Source organism: Myotis daubentonii, chromosome 4 (genome assembly GCF_963259705.1).
Source record: "Myotis daubentonii chromosome 4, mMyoDau2.1, whole genome shotgun sequence".
Taxonomy (NCBI): Eukaryota; Metazoa; Chordata; class Mammalia; order Chiroptera; family Vespertilionidae; genus Myotis; species Myotis daubentonii.
The window spans coordinates 106,302,456-106,323,978 of NC_081843.1; the positions used below are offsets into that span (position 1 = coordinate 106,302,456).

General features: G+C 36.2%; 1 protein-coding gene across 1 annotated transcript in view; it reads left to right on the forward strand.

The window, feature by feature from the left end:
* The window catches only part of FGF10 (fibroblast growth factor 10), a 78,897-nt gene that overhangs the window by 52,422 nt on the left and 4,952 nt on the right, over positions 1-21,523 (forward strand). The window contains exon 2 of the mRNA XM_059694811.1: positions 20,137-20,240. Coding sequence (XP_059550794.1) covers positions 20,137-20,240 — 104 coding nt within the window. The remainder of the gene's footprint in view (positions 1-20,136; positions 20,241-21,523) is intronic.

The window sequence follows — 21,523 nt, forward strand, 5'->3', positions numbered from 1 at the left end:
TATAAGCCCAAATGCAAATAATGTCATAGTAGGCCTAGACTTAGACACTTTCTAGAGATGGCAATGATCATGACAATGTGGCTTTGCCTCATGAACCCTTTTAATCTGTTGGATTGATTTCCTCCTCCTCCTCCTCTTTTTCTTTCTATTCCTCCTCCTTCCTGTCCTCCTGCCCTTCCTTCGCCTCCTATTTCTTCCTCAACTTCTACTAACTAGAAACATTGCTTAGCACATGCTGAATATGTTTCCTTTCTTACTTGAACCAAATATGTACCAAAGAACACATTACTTCAACTCTTGCTTTTCCAAGTGTGGTCCCAAGACTAGCAGCATTGAAACCACTCGGGAATTTGCAGTTCAGAAGCTGAGACCCCCATCTGGGGTGATTGTATGAAGCCTGAGAAGCTCTATCTTAACCATCTCTAGGGAAGAAATGGGTTCACCCACTAGAGGGCAGTAGGACATGTGCATCACTAGGCATCGCCATCTATTTCAAGAATGATAAAAAGTTCTTTTAGGAGCCACCCGCAGATGCCAAAGGGATAGCATGCTGAGTTCCTTTAAAGGGAAAGCAACAAAGTCAAACCAGGTTACATAGAGAAAGGCAACACGTGAGATTAATGAAATAAGCCGTTCCATGGCACCAGCATAATATAAAAGCAGGTGCCAAATCCTAAATTGTAATGTTGGCTCTTGTTCATAGATCAGAGAATTGTAAAGTGGGAAAAGACTTTGATAATCACCTCTGGGGCAACCTCCTTATTTTACAAATGAGGAAGGAGATTCTGAGAGGTTAACGGGCTCTCCCAAATTCATACAGCTCACAATTTGCCAAGCCGGAGCTGGATTCCCTACCAAGAGTAAAAAGAGATGTTAATAAGATGCTAACCATATCTCTGTAGTACTCCTTGGTAAAAGGGTGTTCATACTTGTGCTTTACATGCCTGGTGGGTTTAATACTATTAGATGTTGTTTATTAAGAGGCAGGGCATAGAAACAGAGGCATTTGCCATTTTCTTTTTTCAGTCATTTTTATTCAGCTGCACTACCATCAGAACACAGCCTAGAAGTCTCTAGCTTGAGTCCAAAAGTATGCACATGTAACTATCAACCAATCACTAAGTATTGAGTAACCATAGCATCCATGGCACAGTTTCACATTCCTTTTAGCATGATTTGTGCTCTTGGTGGTCTTTGATTTGTGCATTACAATAGCTTGGCTATTGACTGCTTTTAATTCTCAATTCCTTATGTTTTTTGCATGCAAAATGGGATCAACAACACTGGGTCACAGATCCAAAGACACGGAAGGTGATGAAAACTGAGTTGGTGGATCCTCATTTATCTAAGAAACTAGGGAGGCTTTTCAGAGAAAGGAACCCTAATTGCACATGCAACACCATCAATACAACTTGCTCACATGTCTTCAAAATGACCTTTTAAAGAATGTTTTAAATGTCAATGTTTTTTTTTTAGAAAACACTGAACTGAACGTGAAAATCACATGAGAAAAATTGCTAAATCTCCAACTAAGGCACAAATGGCCATATTTTCAATTTCCTATTCCTTTTTTCTTTCTCTTACTTACCAATGTAATTATTTAATAAACATTAAACTTATATAAAATCAGTAGGCAAGCATTTGGATGCTGATGGATATAATGTAAGTAGTTTCTTAGACCAAGCCCAGTCATTGAGTAAAGCTTCAAGATGAAAAATGTAGTGAAGACAATTCTTTGTGGAGTGACCCCAGCAACAAAGATGCTCCTAAAATAAGTGTGTATTGTTTTAAGGAATAGCTAATCTTGCTTAATTTCTACCTTGACAAAGAAATTTAAACCTAACTCCCAAATACATTCATCAGAGTCACTTCCCATTCTCCCATCTCACCAGTTCTTCAAATATGGCAAGTTATTCTGGATTGGAGTCTATTTGGAATAATTTTCCTTATATGGCTTACTTATTAGCTACAGTGTATAGATGATGTCATAACCAATTGTCATAATTTTACCAGCCATAACTGTTTATAGTGAGTTACTCACAAGCTCACTTTTAATTAAGAAGCATATAAATGCAAAAGACAGTCACTGAGGTTGGATTAGAGTCTGAAGTAAAAGATCTACGTATTTTTTTCTATGTTAAACTAAATAGACAATAATCTTAGCAAAAAAAAATCTAGATGATGTCTGATGAATTGAGCTAGTAATCATAATCTATAATTTAAGCAATTTATTTTATTTTCCCAAAGGATAGACTGGATTATATACTATTTATATAGGGTATATGTTTTCTCTACCATAACAACAGTACAACAACCATAAGTAAAAACAGTAGCATTTAATAAACTTTAATTTTTAGCATTCACATAAAAATGTATATGCAGCTATTTTGAAAGAGTAATATTACCATTTGGACTTACTCTACCTATTTCATCTGATAACATCCTTTCCCCCCCATTATAATAAAAGAACAGTTCTCAATTATTGCCAGTAATATTAGTGGCATACTCATGTTTATATCTCAAATATGCTTTTAATTTTCTGAAGCAGAGGCAAATTGCTGGTGATATCTTAATGTTTTGAGGTAGTTAATGCCAAAAGGCTTGGACCTGATTTTAAAACGAATATTTCCCAGATGTGTGGCAGGGTGAAAGGTGGAACAGCTAACAGAAACCAACTTCCTATCCGTGTTAGACTTACCTGGTAGAACTTTAAGGAAGGGTTAATTAGGCAATGAGACCCCATACACAGTCAACCTCACAGCTCCCAGAGATAAAAGCTGGGACCTGCTCGGTTGTAACATAAGCCATATGTCGAGAAAGAAAAGTATCAACTACCACTGTGTCCTTGCACTTTGTTTATCATGTTCTTTGAGCCAACTTTCTTTTGAAAATTCAATACTTTTCAGAATGCTGAAAAGCTACTCACTAAAGGATGAAAGAATTTCGTTTCTGAATAAGTATCAGATATGTATATTGAAGTAGCAAGAATACATGCAAAATATTTAGCTCATGAGGGTGATCTTATAAATATACTAGTAAAAGGACAGCTTTAGAATGACAAGAGGACCCTGCCATTAATGTGGCTCATCCTAGACAAGCTTTGTAAGGGCAGAACCCCCAGGGACACGAAGGCTCTGAAACGCCATGTGTCTTTAGGAAGCCGGGCTACCTATCTTAAGAAGAAGAATTTGGTGCAAATTCAGTTGTCTGTTCAGATTCAGTAGAGACTAAAGATGCATTGGAATAAGATATTCTTGCCAATTACTCATTCTTAAGGGCTGGGTGCTTTAGCTTCATGAGATTTTGCCGCCTAAAACAGCTGTTTTTCGTTGGAGACTAGCGGGTGATTTTGCCAGAAATACTTAGAAGGTCTGAACCCTAAATGTCAAAGCAAATATTTCGGAAACAGCACATGCCCATTTTCTGATATCTTTATTTAAGTGTCATGTGGATATGAGTGCTGGTTTAAAGTGAAGGTATTGATGGAGAAGGCAATGATGTCAAGAGCCTCTGATCCAAATATATCAGCCAGTTGAGAAGAAATCGTATTCAACACATGTCGCCAAAAAACAGAATGGTTAAAATCAATAGAAGTCAATGAGGTGTACTTATTTGCTAACAGTAATATCAATTCTTCAAATATGGCAAGTTATTCTGGATTGGAGTCTATTTGGAATAATTTTCCTTATATGGCTTTCTCATTCTTGGACTTTTTAAAAGTATTTACTAACATGTGTGAGATTGTCAGGTTATGGTAAGGAATACGTGAAATGAACAGTACCTGAGAAAATATCTTGCAAAGAAAATAACTGAATATATATATAATAAAATAAAAGTGTGATATGCTAATTACCCCAGACAGCTGAACGACCTTCCGGATGTCCTTCCAGTTGACCTTCCAGACGAAGCCAGAGCTGCAAGGGCCGAGCCCCTTGCATGAATTTCATGCATTGGGCCTCTAATATATATATATAATTATATATATGCCTATAATAACTTTGCCAGAAACTTTTGTCTACCAAACGAGTTAGTGTGTCAATATATTGTTTCATTTTAAAAGTCAAGAATATCTCTGCCTTTCCAGTGTGCTTGCCTTACACAGTAGTTAGCTAGCAAGGGCAACCGAAAAAAGAAAACTATCAGATTCCAATGAGTAGTACAATTCTTGCTCTACAGGGATGCCAGAATTTTTGGAGGGGTTGAATGAAGGTGAAAGGAAAACAAAGTGGAAACAATTTGCAAGTCTAGCCATTGAGCAGTATAGTGTGCACAGCCCTTGAAGTTTTGGGTGTGAGGACAGCTAAGAAAATGCCTCTGAAGCTCTCTTTGGAAATCTAGTTGGTGTAACTGGATAAGACATGTGGCACAAGTCTGTGCAATTAGATCACATAGCCTCCTCGTACCTCAAACATAATTATTAGCGGCTGTTTTTGTCAACTGGCAGGTTAGAGAAACAATAAAAAGAAGAGCTGATGATGATGAAAGAGGCAGAATGTGAAATGGCTGTACTCTTCCCAGTAGCTTTTAAGTCTCAACATAAAGAAAAGACTTTGTCATCTGCTCCGGACTCAAAGTGTTGACTGAGAAAGCAAAGAGGAATGACAAGGCTGTTTCTTGGCTGCAGGAATAAAGATAGGATCTCCCATCATGTCACAAAGCTGTTAAGCACTCAAGATGAAAAGACCCATCAGGGTTTAGAGTCAACAAGCAATTGTTTCTATTTGGACATTTGCAACAGACCGCATGACCTCAGCATCCTTGACCAAGTTTCCGCAGCAAAGAACATCCGTGGACTGAGATACCAGACTTTGTGGTTAGGGGACTTTTTTTTAACCTTGTAAAACAGGTTCTTATGACTGCCTGCCTAGGTAAGGAAGGGGACCAAAGTTGCCCTTGAATTTTGCTGTGGTTGAAGCAAGTGGACTTTCATAGGAAAAGACTGAGCAGAATAGTTCCTGATTTAGGCATGGGACTCCATTGTACCCTTTCTCTTCCTATAACATGCAAGTCACAGTGACTCTTTCTATGCTCCTTGGGTGACTTTCATATAATGTGATTTTCACAGGGTTATATTAGTAACAGGTCTTCAGGGTACATGTTCATTACTTTGAGTTGAATACACAAAATAAGGTGAGATCATGCTGAGGATGGAGTGCCAACTGGGGCACAGGGGCGCGTGGGGGCGGAGGGGGGGCGGGGTGAGAGTGGTATGTTCCTCTGTATTCCTTGGCTTCTGATGTTACTCCACTGAGCATCCTGGATAGAGTTGGCACATTCAGATACAGAGGGAATATCTGCCAATGGAGATGAGCTTCCCTTTCCTCTCTCCAGAGGAAACTAAGTTTGCCAAAGTTGAAAAAGGAACTTTGCATATTACTTTCAGATAAACTAATTATTATTATTCCATGATTTTATATTGGGTACCTGCTATGGCTAGGTACTGGTAGCACAAATGTGGTCCACATGGAGAAATAGAAGATTCATGCTTTAAATAAACTAGGGGCAAGTTGAGTCTCTTCCCACCTCCAGCCCAATTCTCTTCTCTGTCGTCACCATAGTTCTCACTTCTGCCAAATAATCAAAAATCAGACTTGAAAGAATCAGAATCTGCATACTAAGCATTTTTCCTTGACATGGAAATATAGCTAGATCTTATATCAATGTATAAAGAAATAAATTCAGCTACATAGTAACCTATCCATAAGTAAAACTTTCTGAATAGAGTCCTATTTCTAAGTTCCATTCCCATAGTCTGCCATAGTTTAATCAAACTTTTTAAGCATTTTAAAGGCTTTCCATATTTATTTATTTATGTTTTATTAGGGTTTTAATTTTTAAAATTGTTTTTCTAACCAATTTGTTTGTATAAGACAGATATGCATGTTTCTGTATCTGTTTAATAACAATGACTATGAATTGTATGCTGTATTATGGATCCTGGTTTCTGAGCCTGTTTTTGTAAAATATGGAAACTTCAAGTATATTCCTTTCTAAAATTATATTGGGATACTAAATTTGACATCTATTTGGACTTCATTTATAAAGATCCTTATATGAAAACAAATTAACAGGGTTTACTTTGAATCTTACCCAAGAATAATCTACACTGAAATACTTCAGTGTTTGTACTAATTAAATTATATTGCAATCGCAGTTTTTTCTGACCTTCTAGAATCAGTAGTAGAGGAGGAAACATTTGAACTAGCAATTAAGTGAAACTTTTGATTGTTGCTCATTCTTCTTTATAGATATTTCCATTAATTTATTAACTTGACTTGCTAAAAAGCCAACCACTTTACTAAGAATTGTCTTTTCCATTTTTAATTTAATTTATTGGGGTAACATTGGTTAATAAAAATTATATAGATTTCATCTGTGTATTGTATTGTGTGTAAGGGAGAGATAAATGGTAACTGAAGGAGATTTTACTTGGGGTGGTGTTTTTGCTATTTTGATGGCAATTTGATAAATTATTTTTAAATATTTATGGTCCTTTCTAGCTTCTGTTTTCCCTTGTCCCATTTTGATGCACCAAAATTTTAATCATCATAAATTATTATACATGAGTCATTTTACTTCAGGTGAACTTAATTATTTGACAATACTTTACAAACTAATCAGAATTGAGCAAGTCATTTCAGGTTCTTCTTTCAACTGATTATATTAATTAAATTATATTACAAGACTATTTCTTCTGGGAGAAATGCTTTCAGATTTTGACAAATAGATGTCAATGGAAACATTTCTTCAAACTTTAAGTAGAGTTTTATCCACTAAGGTATATACTACAAAGTAGTTTAAGATAATTTTTCTTTGAATATTGTTCCTTTTTTCCCAAAATTTTAAAGGTTTTAACAATTTTTTGAAAAAAATGAATTGATTAAAATGAGATATTTGTAATTAGCATGGTTTGAATGTGTGTTTTAATGCGAGTTACGCAAAATCAAATAAGTCCAGTAATTTTATTTCTCTCAGTGTTTCTTCCTTGTTAACTTTTATTTTTTGGTCTCCTTTTTTCTCTTTTTCTTGTAATCAGAAATATCTTATATTCATGAGAACTCAAGTACATAGTAGTTGCAATCTACTTTCTACTCTTAAATTCTAAGCTTTCATCATGCTTTATTCAGAACAGGTTTCTAAGACTTGAACCACAACTAGTATGAAATAACGTTTATCTAAAGCATATATATATATATATATATATATATATATATATATATATATATATATATATATATATAATCTCCACTTATTTGTCTCTGAGCGCTTTCTAAAGCTTTCAAATTGTTCCTAACACTAAGTGATTATTTTAGACCATCATCTACGTATAATGTTCCCTTATCCATCAGTTTTCACTTTCAAAATTGGATCAGATAGATGTTTTCTCTTAAAGCACTTGTGCCCTTTCTCAAGAGCTTACTATTTTAAACCAATTTAAGCATTGGTTTTTAAATAAGATGTAATATTGAGACAATTCCTGGCTTTGTCTACCATGGGAAAACAGATATAATGTGCCAGGTAGAATTCTTGTCTAGTAATTTATTTAAAGATAGCTTATCAACTCAAGAATTAATGAAACAACAAAAATGTTTGCTGAGAGTTAAAACACAGATAGCATTCCATTTTCCATGCATAACTACAAAGAACAATAAAGGATATATGTTGGATCTAATATCAATCTGTAGCTGCTTTTCATTAAAGAAGGAATAGTACCTTCCTTTCACCCACATGTGGTTAAGGTAAATAGTATCTAAGAAAATCTCTTCCTAGCCCTCTGTTGCCTTTCCCATGTTGCCTATGCTAGAATGTTTGACTCTTATACTGAGTTTTAATATTTGCTTTTGTACTGTCTCAAAATATAATGTTTAAGTGCCAGCAAAAAACTTTAAATTGATTTCTATGAAAGTCTCCCCTCCAATGTACTCTGCAAAATACTGGCTGTGTGGTTTACTAGTGATTAGAAGTGAATGTGATGCTTCTTTCTTCCAGTGTCAACCTAAGAGGTCTGTTTTCTTTGCCAGCTGTGTGTTATGGCAATGACAGGGCCTTTCCATGGACTTTAAGCATAAAGGATCACTTCTGCCTTGGTGTATGGCCAAAGGAGGGCAGTCTTCAGTTCAGGGGACCGTGATTTTCATGAGTGTCTTGATTAAAGTTCCCTTTTTCAGCTGAAGGCAGAGTTTCTTATTTCAATATCATGAGTTACAGAAATGTAGTTTGATACTAGTATATGGCCACTTATCAGTGTTAAGTTGGAAGAACCCAGAGTCACATTTCATTTGCAAGAAAAATGCCATAATATATTGGGTTACTTGTTTTTTGCACAATTAAATAAAAAATACACATACCCATGATAATATTTATATTTCTTAGCAAGTAGAATAATTACCCACTCTCTAAGTAACTATGGAAATAATCTTTGAAAGAGTTAAGAAGTTGATTATATATTACTAGAGGCCCAGTGCACAAAATTCGTGCACTTGGTGGGGGTGTGTCCCTCAGCCTGGCCTGTGTCCTCTCATAGTCCGGGAGCCCTTAGGGGATGTCCAACTGCCATGGAGGCAGGAGAGGCTCCCGCCACCACCACTGCACTCACCAGCCATGAGCCCAGCTTCTGGCTGAGCAATCTCCCCCTCTGGGAGCACACTGACCACCAGGGGGCAACTCCTGCATTGAGCATCTGCCCTCTGGTGGTCAGTGCACATCATAGTGACTGGTCGTTCCACTGTTTGGTCGATTTGCATATTAGCCTTTTATTATATAGGATTCCATACTATGTAGAAAGATTGACAAATTTACAATATACATGTTCAGCGTGAGCCTGGAGCTTGCACCTTAAGGCTTAACATACATTCAGCATTTGAAACAACTGAGGGATGTTCATGCTTACCCAATTTGTGAATACTTTAATGCATCGAGTAAGGTTTTTTTTCTTGCCAGAAACCCAACATCAACATGTGCTCTACTGACCCATTTTATTCTTTTCTTTAAACTGAGGAAAAAGGATATTCTATATTATATTTGGTTACCCTAAAGAAGGTCATAAGAGCTTGAGCAAATGTGGTAGACATTTTATAGGAATATCTTTAAAGTAATTATCTATATTGATGTGATGATCATTTAGTGAAAGACACCATGGAGTAATTCCTTGAACCCTTTATGTTGGCTTTTGAAATTTTCTTCCTTAATTAGTAAAATGCAGTGATTGAGCTCAACTAGGATGAATTGTTTCTGTGTAATGAAAAGATAAATTAGCCTATGAAACATTAAGTAGATATAAAATCTTTGCCTGGTTGCCAACAGTTTATAAATGTTTATAGGAGCCTTATGGTGGACTAGAAAAAAACATGTACTAACTGTTTATTCCAGGCTGTAATCTTCCAGAGGTACTTGGATAAGTCCCTCACTGTCCCTGGTTTCCAGGTGTCATCTGTTAAGCAAGGAATCAGAGAGGTACCAAACACTCTCTAGATTTCGACAAGCTCATCTCTGAATCTACAATTTACTAAAAATCTAGCTTTATCTTAAGCCTTAAATGATCTGAACTTTTCTCACTAAATAAACTAGACTAGGTTTTCTTACTTAGTAATTTTAGTTGATTTTGAGGTTTGGAAATCTGTGCTCTTCATTAGACTTGACTAGAAGTTTTGATTGCATATAGAATATTTCTCAAAATAATTTATAATGACTTAGTCTTTTAAGGAGGAGGGGGAAATTTTCACAATTGATATGTCTCCTGATCACAGTAGGTCTAATTTAGGGAGTTGGTTGGCTTTCACTGGAGCATAATACCTTTCTAGCATCAGTTTGAATTCTCTATAGATGTTTCCAGCAGCAATTACATTGCAAGTGACTGTCTCTTATTTTCACGTGGTTGGAATGTAAAACTCTTCCTTCCTATACAGAATGGTAGAATCTCCTTCCAAGGCTCAGTGACTAATGATCAACACTGAAGAACCTAGAGTCACATTTCATTTGCAATAAAAATGCCCTAAGATATTAATCTTTAACACACTTTAACAACTAAGTGACAACACAGGAATATTGTTCATAGATTGCATTGTCAGTTTCTAATACTTTTAAAGTTAGATCAATGACAACGGTTACATTATAAATTGAGAAAAGTTTTAGAATTTGCCACTGTGCATATCAATAAAGCCAACTTAATCACTTCATTTATTCTATACTTGAAGTACCAGGTGAGACTGTAAAAGGTCATTTTGGTCGTTAGCATATTGGGGAAGATGTATCTTCTTATATAGAAGCAATCAGGATAGTCTGTGAACACAGGTCCTGTTTCCATCTGCAATTCTAAATGAATGTCAAGGGTATCTGAAAGAACTGTGGCTAACAGAGAAACTAAATAGCTCTATTGCATTATGCTGAACAGGCAGTCAGAGCCTATAATAGTACAAGGTAGACCAGACATACATTAATGATTAGCCCACTCTGGTATCCTCCTTTTAAAGGTGGTGAGACCATTCTAGAGCAAGCATATGCCTTTAACTCTGGGTAGAGGATAGGTGATCAAATGAATCCCTACTGATTTGTAGCAATTTCTTGGTCTGAGAATAGCATTAAGGGGGCCTTATAGACCTGTAATTCCTGGAGTGTCAACACAATTAGTCCTATAGGAATGTCTATAAGATACTTCAAGGAATAGTTGAAGGCACTTAAGTTTCCACCAATACTTCCACACTCTTATTAAGAAGAGGACAATAAAGAGTCTGATAAAAATCTCATTGCAAGTCTGAAAAACTGACTATAGACAACAATGTAGTATATTTGTAAACAAATTCCAAGTCCATATATCACAATTATGCAGAGGTTAAAAGTCCCACGTTATCAAAAACAAGCAGGACAAAACCCAGTACTTCTTTGCACATTCTTTACAAAATTTTCTTTGATGTTAAGCTGCTACAATTACTTGTGTCTATTCCTGTTTGTGGCTCTGCTTCTCTGCACATGTTTCTGTCAATACTTTTTATATCAAAGGCCTGCTGTATCTCTGAGTCATAGTTTATAGAACAGTGTGTGGTCCTGGGACCAGCAGAATCATCCCTGCTTGGGAAATTGTTGGAAAGTCAAATGCTCTGGCACCTTCCAGATGATTCTAAAACATGCTCAAGTTTGAGAACCACTGGTATAAAAGACTGATTAACTTGCCAGCGTTCCTGATTCAGCACAGTAAATACCTGTTCAATATCCACAACTGAGATTTTGTGCAATCCTGTGAGCTACAGGCAATTAGCCCAAGGAAACGAAGACTCTGGGAGTATAACGGACTTTTCCAAGGTGACACAGCTAGTTAAGTAGCAGAGCTGAGATGTGAGAACTAAGACTTTAGGAGTATAAGGGACTTAACCAAGGTGACACTGCTAGTTAAGTAGCAAAGCTGAGATGCAAGACAAGTTCTGCTTATTAGAGCGACCACTTAACTTTCCTCTCATTCACACCCAAGCTCCCCCATAAATTTCATCACATAAAATGTGGCTTTGCTGTTTCCTTAAAAATCTGTGCATGAGGTTATTTCCTGCTTCATTGTGTGTGTGTGTGTGAGAGAGAGAGAAAGAGAGGAGGGGTGGGGGGAGGAGGGAGAGACAAACAGACATGGGGCAGCAGAGTGGCAGAAATGAAACAGGGAAATATGTAGGCAATACAAAAATTACCTAGGTACATTTTGACAGTCTTCCTAGACAGTTAAGCTAGATCTAGATCAGGGGTCCTCAAACTACGGCCCGCAGACCACATGCAAATACAAATATTGTATTTGTTCCCATTTTGTTTTTTTACTTCAAAATAAGATATGTGCAGTGTGCATAGGAATTTGTTCATAGTTCTTTTCTAAACTATAGTCTGGCCCTCCAATGGTCTGAGGGACAACGAACTGCCCCCTGTTTAAAAAGTTTGAGGACCCCTGATCTAGATGAAGTTTTTGAAATTGTTGAGTCAAGCATATAGGCAATCTTATACAGGTTTAAAGTGCGTGGGGTCCTTAAGCTAAGACAAACATAGTTCTGTTACCCCATAGTTCTGTTCCCCCTCAGCCATGCTTTCCTTCCCATTCTTGTTTTTCTTTTTGCATGCCCCCCTTGTGGAATATTTTACTGGGCACATGCTACCCAGGTATTCGGTGATAGTTTTCTACTCCATAATCTCCATGATCTTTTTTAAGCTCAAATTGAGAAAAGTTTTTAGAATTTGCCACTGTGCTTGACAATTACATTTGTCAAACCCAAATCCAGCACCACATGCTTATTCAAGAGCCAAAGCAGATTTTGTTCAGACTACTGCAGTGAGGGAGAGAGACTGCAGTATTCACGGAGCTCAACTCCATCTAAGAAAGAGGTGGCTAAAAAATTGAAGGAAGAATAGATAGGGAGCCAAGAAGGGTTATGGGGAATTGAAAAAGGTGGAACAGAAGATACTGACTAGAGGCTGTGTGGAAATGAAAACTTACAGAACGAGGTAACGGAGGATCACTGGCTATGGTTTGGCAAGGGGGGGTTGCCACAATGCACAACTTGCAGTTTGGTATCATTTAATTTTCTCAAGTAGAGCTCAGCATGAGGGTGGGGGTACCTTTAGGGACACAGATGGTTCAGATGGAAGCCAAGGTAAAGTCTGGCCCCGTGTCTAAGCACAACGTTCAGGAAGGTCCTTTGTATGTTGTGTGTTTGGGAGGTAGGAGTCCAACAGCTCGCATGATTATTTTGAGGCTACATTTAATTTAGTTCTGTGTTGCATTAAAGAAAGGTGAGAACATCTGTTATTTGAAATGTGTCTAATTATTATGATGGAAATTATTTAGATATTGAAAACTATATATTTATCTGGCCATGATCATATAAGCCCAGAATCTATTGGACTTCGTAAATCTAAAGTAGAGTTTTACTATCAAGAATCATGAGCGGAATCATGTTTTTAACAAATTCAAGGGTGTCAATGGATTAACTACCAGCTGAAAAAATAACTGTTGTTTAATTTTTTCAATACCATTATTTATGAAGCAAATTTACACCCTATTTAATCATTTGCAAATTATCTATTATTATTTTTTACAACAGGAAAAATTACATTTGTTTTATCATAGACATGAAAGATAAAATTAATACAGCTAGACATAAAGCTAAATATTTTTATGTTTCCCCTGGAATTTAACATCACATTTGCATAGCTGTCCACTCTTAGAATATATCCAAGAACCTATAAAAAAAGAAATATTAGGGTTGCTACAAAAAACCTCCTGTCCTGTATTCAGAAAAGAATATTACCAAAATTTTCCCATATTTTGACTCAATTCTAACAAGATTACGTATTAATTTATCAGCTCCTGAGAGCATTCTACTTTCATAGCAAAGTCATCAGAACTAATTTTTTTAAAATTTTGTTTTATTGCTTAAAGTATTACAAAGAGTATTACATATGTCTCCTTCCCACCCCCCTTGACATTCCCCTGGCCGCCCCTACCCCCCAGTGTCTTATGTTCATTGGTTATGCTTATATGCATGCATACAACATCAGACCTAATTTTGATAATGACTCTGAGCCATCAAGAAAAGCAGTGAATTTTGATTATCATCTCTACATATGAACAAAGAAATGAGTGAACTTTATTAAAAATAACTTGGAACTCAAATTTAAAGTCTAAGAGCTATAATATTTTAGTTACCTAGAAAATTAAACTATGTAAAAGTTAATTCCTTTGTGCTGACAAAACTATATGTTTCTCTAAAATACTTTGGAAATCTAAAAATCAAGTGTTTGCTATAATAAGGAGAAAAGTATTTAAAAAAGTAAAACTCTATCATTGCTTTTGTCATATTGCCATCTTCAAGTTTAGTTAACAAAGCCTGCAATGTACTGGAAAGAGAATGGGCTTTGGATCCAAACACCAAATCTATACTATGTAGTGACTATGTGTTCACCAATTCACTTAGCTTCTCCAAGGCTCAGTGTCAACATTTTAAGAACATAATATTTACCTGATATCATTTGTGACTGTTAAATGAGACATGAAAGCACTTGACACATGAGAGCCGCTCTGAATCAGTTCTTGATTTTTGTGCTACTACTGTCATTAAAATCAATTTACTCCAAAGGGGTTTTTTTTTAAAAAATATATTTTTATTGGTTTCAGAGAGGAAGGGAGAGGGGGAGAGAGAAACATCAGTGATGAGAGACATCAATCAGCCACCTCCTGCACGCCCCCTATTGGGGATCAAGCCTGCAGCTCGATATGTGCCCTGACCAGGAATTGAACCTTAACCTCCTGATTCATAGGTTAGCACTCATCCACTGAGCCACTAGGGCTAGGCCAAATGGTGCTTTCTTAACTGAGAATGTTGCCTTAGCTAGAGACCTCACACCCTAGATGGTCTTTCTGGTCCATGTTTGAGAAACTTTTCCTCACAATTCTAATAATAAATAGTTGCAGAGCCATACATCTATTATTTTGAAATTTTAAAGAAATTTCAGATTATAAGAATTTCCCTAGAAATAAATTTTAAATATTTATATTTTGTAATTCATTGACTTTTCCTTTGACGCATACAACATTTTGACATTTCCTTTTCCTTTCAGTTTCATTTTAATTGGATGTGGAGATATTAATGCATCTCAAGGTTTTACAAATATGATTCTAGTGACAAGAGAAAAAACCTGTATTTAATGAATACCCAGTTTTCCTGTACTCAGCCTGTACTCTCATTGATTCATTTATGTATTCAGTAAATATATATGAAGACATATTATGAACTATGCACTGTTTTTAAATAAATAACAAAAGACCACTGCAATTGTTGTGGTTCAAAGTGATAAGACCCACAGTGATTCTGAAGGAAGATCACATTTGGAGCCATGTAGCCCCATACTCTTGGGTTTGGCCACACAATCTCTGAGGTATATAGTGTAAATGAGACAACGAGCTCAAGGAGCTCAATGGGTTTTTCTATATTAGAATATAACCAACCGTTTTAGGACAGAGAGAGAGAGAGAGAGAGAGAGAGAGAGAAAGAGAGAGAGAGAGAGAGAGAGAGAGAGAGAGAGAGAGAGAGAGAGAGATTTAATTTAGAGATGTTAGGATTTGAGTGTTACATTTTACTAACCATGATATATTTCAGCACATTGACTAAAACTATCAGGCTATGTAGCATTATAATCTATTTTGAGTTAAAATGTTTAGAGAAAAAATAACAGACGTGACTGATTCTGAATTTGTGAGGTTCTGACATTTATTGAGATGCTTCCAAGTTTCACAACTGATTTTTTGAACAGTAGATTCCTCACCCAGGAAAGCACCACTGTTAGTCAACAAAGTAGAGCCCTCACTTTTACGGAGAGTGGCCCCACTAAGTGCAGTTGGTGGTAAAGCCAACTGTGGTTCATGCACATGCTGAGCTCTCTTCCCTCCTTGTGCCTGTTTTTACTCATTTACTTTTCTCTGCCCAGAATATTCCCCTCAACTTTAGAAATCCCCACCCATTAAAATCCTACTCCTGAAAGGCTCACATCAAACACCAACACCTTTTTTAGGATGACTTCTTTACTATTTAAGCCATAACAGCACATTTTCCCCTCTGATATAACAGTTAATATATTTTGTATTGCAATTACTTTAGTTTTTTGTGTCATTATCCTACTCAGCTTTAAAACTCCTTGAATGTAAAGATTGTATGTTGTTTGTCTTTGCCCCCTTCAGAGTGAGAGCCAACACAAACCCTGCACATTTGTACTTACTACCTGTTAGCAGAATCATCTTTAGGATTCCTTCTTCTATTCATATTCTGTTTATCAAAAAAGATTAATAGGACTTTGCATTTATTGTTTACACCTACCTTCCCCATCTCTCCATTTTATTGAAGTTTTGTCTTTTACTTTCTCCTATTGTGTCCATGAAAAAAATATTTAAGGAGAAAGTTACTATTCAGTACAATAGCTTGCTTATTCTAATAACCCAAATCATCTTGGTCCAATGATTTGCTGGGGAGAAAATGGGTCAGATGTTACTCTCCTAGAAATGAAAATCATAAACTAGGAAAGATACTTGTGAATGGCCACCTCCTTAGATTTATTACTCAAGCATTCATCAAAACATAGCATGCCCTGCAATTTCAAAGAAAAGATGACTTACATGAAAATTACAACTATTAGGTTATTTCCATTTGGAACAGTTTACAAAATCCTCCCCATTACTATAGTGATGATGCATCATTAGGTATAATTTGCTCATTAATAGGAGCTGATTGATGTCACAATCACTTTGTAATGTTGATTATCAAGCTTTACTATTTAGGATTTCAAATATAATTCAGAATAAACTTTACAGATTGCTATTATTTACTAAAAGGGATTTGCTAAATGTTGGCTTTTTCTAATATGTTCTTTAAAAAGATATATATTTTTAGGTAAAATATTCCTGTTTGCCTAAATTCCATACAAGATTCTTGATAACTTAAGTCTGACTTAACTTCCTAACCTCACTTCTTACAACTTCCTGCCTTATTCCTTTTACTCTAATTGGTAAATAAAACTTCTAATTTTGTTTCTGAAAACACCATATTGTTCACCATAATGTTTTGCTTATGTCTTCTCCTTTTCCTCGGTTATCTCTTACTCAGTTCAGGTCTCATTTCCCATAGTTGGTCTGCCTTGGAACCTCAGCCAATATGAATTGCCTTCATCTTTGCCTCCCTTGTCTTCCATTTAAGTACGCACTATCACTTCATATGTTTTGTTGGAATTCTCTCTGCATTTGTCTTATATTCCCAATAAAACATAGACTTTGCAAGAGGAGAGCCATAACTTGACTTTTTATCATTTCCCAAAAGGGTGCCCTTCTCCTCATAGGTCTTCCTATGTATGAAACTGTTCAAAAGCCCTTAAACCGATTTACAATGCCACCTGTCATATTCATCTTTTGAGAGATAGCAAAACTGGTGTGGTTACAACTTAATATAAATGACAGAATTTCACTATAAGAATGTCTAAATTTACAAAATATCTAAATATAATATATGGGAAATATAATTTATGTTTCTTTCTATTGATGATATAGTTTTCAGGTCCTAGTTTCTTTTAGTGACAAAACAGTGCTTTTTATAAGTTTAATTTTAAGATAACTGTAGATTCACATCAGCTGTGAGAAATACAGAGTGATTCTGTATGCTGTTCACTTAATTTCTCCAAGGAAGCTGTCCTTCAGTTGGCATTTAAGTTTACATCAAGGTATACACATATAGAGCTATAAGTTATTACTCTAAAAATTGTCAAACAAAATTCTAGTGCTCTTTTCCAAAAATACTTGTATTGGCAAACTTGATCATGCTCACCAAAGAACAGAGAACACTGGAGAGATTCTTTATGAAAAATAGAGAAGTCTTTTGGACTTGAGGAGTTTCTCAGAAAATCACTCTCACATTCAAAGATATTTGTAACAAAAGCAGTCATTGTCCATCACCCACAAGATTATCAAATTATGACTTACTAACATATGATGTATCCAAAAAATTATTTTCAGAATTTGAATGAACCTTACATCACCTACGTCTTCCCTCTTTCTATTTTGAAGTATATAGACCTTTCCAGGCGAGCTTTAACTAGTCATAGAGTGGGATAAGAGGTGAATTGATTGATGAATTTCTTGAATATTGAGTTCCTATTTTGTGCCAAGCAGAATGAAACCCACAGAGTTCCAAGCTAAATATGCTCTACCATGTGCAATACACTCTCAGAAATAATCAGTCAAGGATTTAATAATATTTATATCACAGCAGGTTTCCTCTTCCCAACTTAGTCTGTTACTACAGTTTAATCCCACTACTTCTCATTCACCTTAAAAAGTTTTTGCTAAAATCATACTTCATTCTTTTTCATTCTAACAGTTTCCAGTTACAAAATCATACATACATAGGGAACACCTTGCAATTTACTGGCAGTGTTTACTTGCCTCTTGAACAGGCAAAGTAAATAGCAGCCTAAATATTTTGCCCAAGATTCCTAGCATGTGCCTTGCTCCATATCTTCCTGCTTATGACATAAAGTCCATTAGATTTCTTTTTCTTAAAATCAGACATTGTCCTCTGTGGTATTCCTGTTAAACACTATTATCTTGATGAGTCATTTTGTCAGATGGTTTTCCAACAGGATTCCTGAAACAGGAAAGAGTGGGGAGATATGATGTAGAGGCAAAATAGTCAGAGATTCTGAGCAAGATATTCTAAAAGCCAAGGTTCAAATGTTGAATACATCATTCCTGGCCTGTGTTGTTTAATGACCTTACATGTGAGTCATATAACCTCAATATCCTCCATTTTTTTCATCTGCAACTCAAAATAGCAATACCTCCTTACAGGATTGTTATGAGAACTAAAGAAATAAACTGCAAAAAAAGTATGTCTTACAATATGTAAATGAATGTGTGTGTGGGGGTTCATACCTTGAAGGGAACTACCAGTGTAAAGAAAATAGATGTTAAAAGTCTCCTTCACCTTTCATCATCTTTCCTTAGTTTGAGTTTGTCAATAAAAATCGATCTTACTCTATTAATGAGAGAATGCTGTGTCAGGCCGGAGGCTTCCTTCAGGATACGTGGACAGAATGGTCCCTGGCATGTAGTTCTGGCACAAGTCTCTCTGGTTATGCCAACTTTGCCTGGGGGAATGCAAGCATGTCTATTGACTTCCACATGGCTTATCAACTTGTGAAAGAAAGGGAGCCATTCATGTCTTGAAAACAAGCCACTCTTTCCCATTGGGAAGAGTATAAATACACAGTGTATCAATGACATTCAGGATGGTGTATCTTATGCTAGGTAATACGTGATGAATAATAACATATGATCAACTTCCAGATTGTATGGGCTAAGTCAGTAGGAATTTGAGGGTTCTGTTCAGGAAGAAGTTCCAAAATCTGGAACTCTTCGAGGAAAACTTCCCTCTAATAATAATTAAGAAGTCACTAAGCTCTAAGCAAGTTTTAATTATTTAATATGTATCTCTGATTTAATCCTCACAACAAGCATATGAGGGAGCTGCTCTTATGTTGCCCATTTTACAAATGAAATTGAGATGCCAGGCAGTTCAGTGACGTCTGCTACAGTCATTGACCAGTAAATGCGAAGCTGGGATTCAGACCCAGTCACTCTGGGTCCAGAGGCGTTTGATCATCACAGTGCAGCTTCCTGCCCTGAGAAAGCTTTCCCAAGAGTCATAAAATAAGAAGTAAGCAGTGAGTACCCAAGGCCTACTTAACCTAAAATAGGTGGGCATTTTGAGTAGAATATCAAATGCCTTTTCTCTCATTACCTAGAAACTTTTCAGAGAAAAGTATCTAGATGCACCAATCAAAACTTGTGTATTTGGGGATAAGGTCTCTTGCCTATCAGTTACTAATTCCCTTAGTTTTTCATTCTTTCCAGAAAACAAAACAAGACAAAACAAAAACAAATAATAAAAAAACAACAGCTGAAAACTTAAATTTTCCATTCTTTCCAGAAAAATAAAGAAAACTTTTAAAAATGCTGATGGATTTCCTTCCAAACCAGAGTAGTGATCCTGCTATGTTAAAGATAATGTGGGTGTGGGGTTAGTCACTCTGTACCTCAAAATGTCAACACATTTGCCGAAAATCAATTTATCAGTTAAATGTAGGCAAAAGATTTAGTTTATCTAAGTGTCCTACAAAGAAGAAATAGTTTACCACTGTTTTTACAGATTGAGGCAAATCTGACATATTACTGACATATGCTACAGATTTAATTTAATACCATAATACAGATGTGCGCTCTGATAAGTTTTTGTGAAATCTAGACTAAGATGAGTAGAGTTGTTTCAATATTTATGGGGTTGAAAATGCAGAGTTAGCAAAGGAAGCATTTTAATTGAAACAATATTTCCCCATATTCTCAGAGTAAAATACAGGGGAATTCTTTTAAAGAACTACTACCTGCTTTTATACAGCTTCTGGGTTTTCAGGCACATTGAAAGAAGCTGGCATTTTATTTTCAAGTATTAAAAAAATATATTTTTGTTTTAGAACCATCAAAAATAAACTCAGTCCTTTCTTCTCATTTTTCTTCCTCTCAACTGAATTTATGTGACTCCTTTAAGTGTAGCCTTTTGTAATTGTATGTTTCAGGTATCCTGAAGATAACTTCAGTTGAAATCGGAGTTGTTGCAGTCAAAGCCATTAACAGCAACTATTATTTAGCCATGAACAAGAGGGGTAAACTCTATGGCTCAGTAAGTATTCTGCTTTCATTTTCAAAATTCACTGCAGTAAATTACTACCACAGTTTTGGACTGTTTCCCGAAGACATTGAATAGCTTTGTTATCGTTCCATTGCTAGTAAATAGAGCCACAGTGGGCTGCTCAGCACAGTTTCAAGTGCTGGCAGGGTAGCTCTTCCAACTCTATAATCTCCTCTGTTGTTCACCCATTAGCCTACCACACAGGCTGATGCTGGCGTCCGTCAGTCAATGTTCTGGATTGCTCACCAGTCAGACTCTCACGGAAGCATCTGGTCAAACTGGCATGGGCACTGCAGACATCTTAGAAAGGATCACTGAAAACAAAAATCTTGAGTAGAAAACCATATAATGTGTCTGTGTTAGAGCTGAAGATGAAACAGAGACTTGGGTGTTCTGTATTCTGTTAAAATCTGAAATTGGGAGACATATAAAAAAATGTATCGTTTTGTGTGCCATGCAATCAACTCCAGAATTTTATCTACCCAGACAATAGTGATTAACCCCACTAAGGAGCTGGTATCCAGCCGGAGCTTTGGTTACATACACCCCTGTGTTCCATAGCCAGAATCAGGAAATATCACTTTAAAATGTGCACATAAACTTCTTTTGTTGATGAACATCAGGATGGGAGTGCCAGTAGCTCTCAAACTTGAGCATGTGTTCAAATCACTGGGCTTATGAAAACACACTCCCAGATTTTCTGATTTAGTCCATCTAGGCAGGATCTAAGAATTTGCCCTTCTAACAAGGTCCTGGGTGTTCCTGCTGCTACTGGTTTGGGAACCACAATTTGAGAATCATTGGAACTTGATTCCATAATTGGTCTGGGTATAGAACAGCCTTGTATTTCATTCCTATCAGGTCCACTTATAACTGGAGAGTCAGACATACGTTGGGTCGGTACCTTTGGCTGGGGCGGGGGGAGTCAGAGAAATTTTAGTTGAAAATTTCCAGTATATGTTGCTCTACTAATGAGCCTAGAAGAATAATAGAGTATTTTAGAAAGTGACTCTATTTAGAGGTTCACAACATATTCATCTTTGAGGCATTTTTTCTTTTTCTTTTCAATGAATATGCCCAGGTCTCTCCTAAATCTACTATTACCAGGTTTACTGGGTGAGAGGACCAAGTGTATGTATATTCTTTAAAGAGCTACTGATACGCACACTCAGACAAAACCAATGCTTTTAAGTAAAGCCAGCTAATACGAGTTTAGATTGAGGGAGAAAATGTAAAATACTGTAATTGCAATAAAAGATTGAAATAATTTTTAA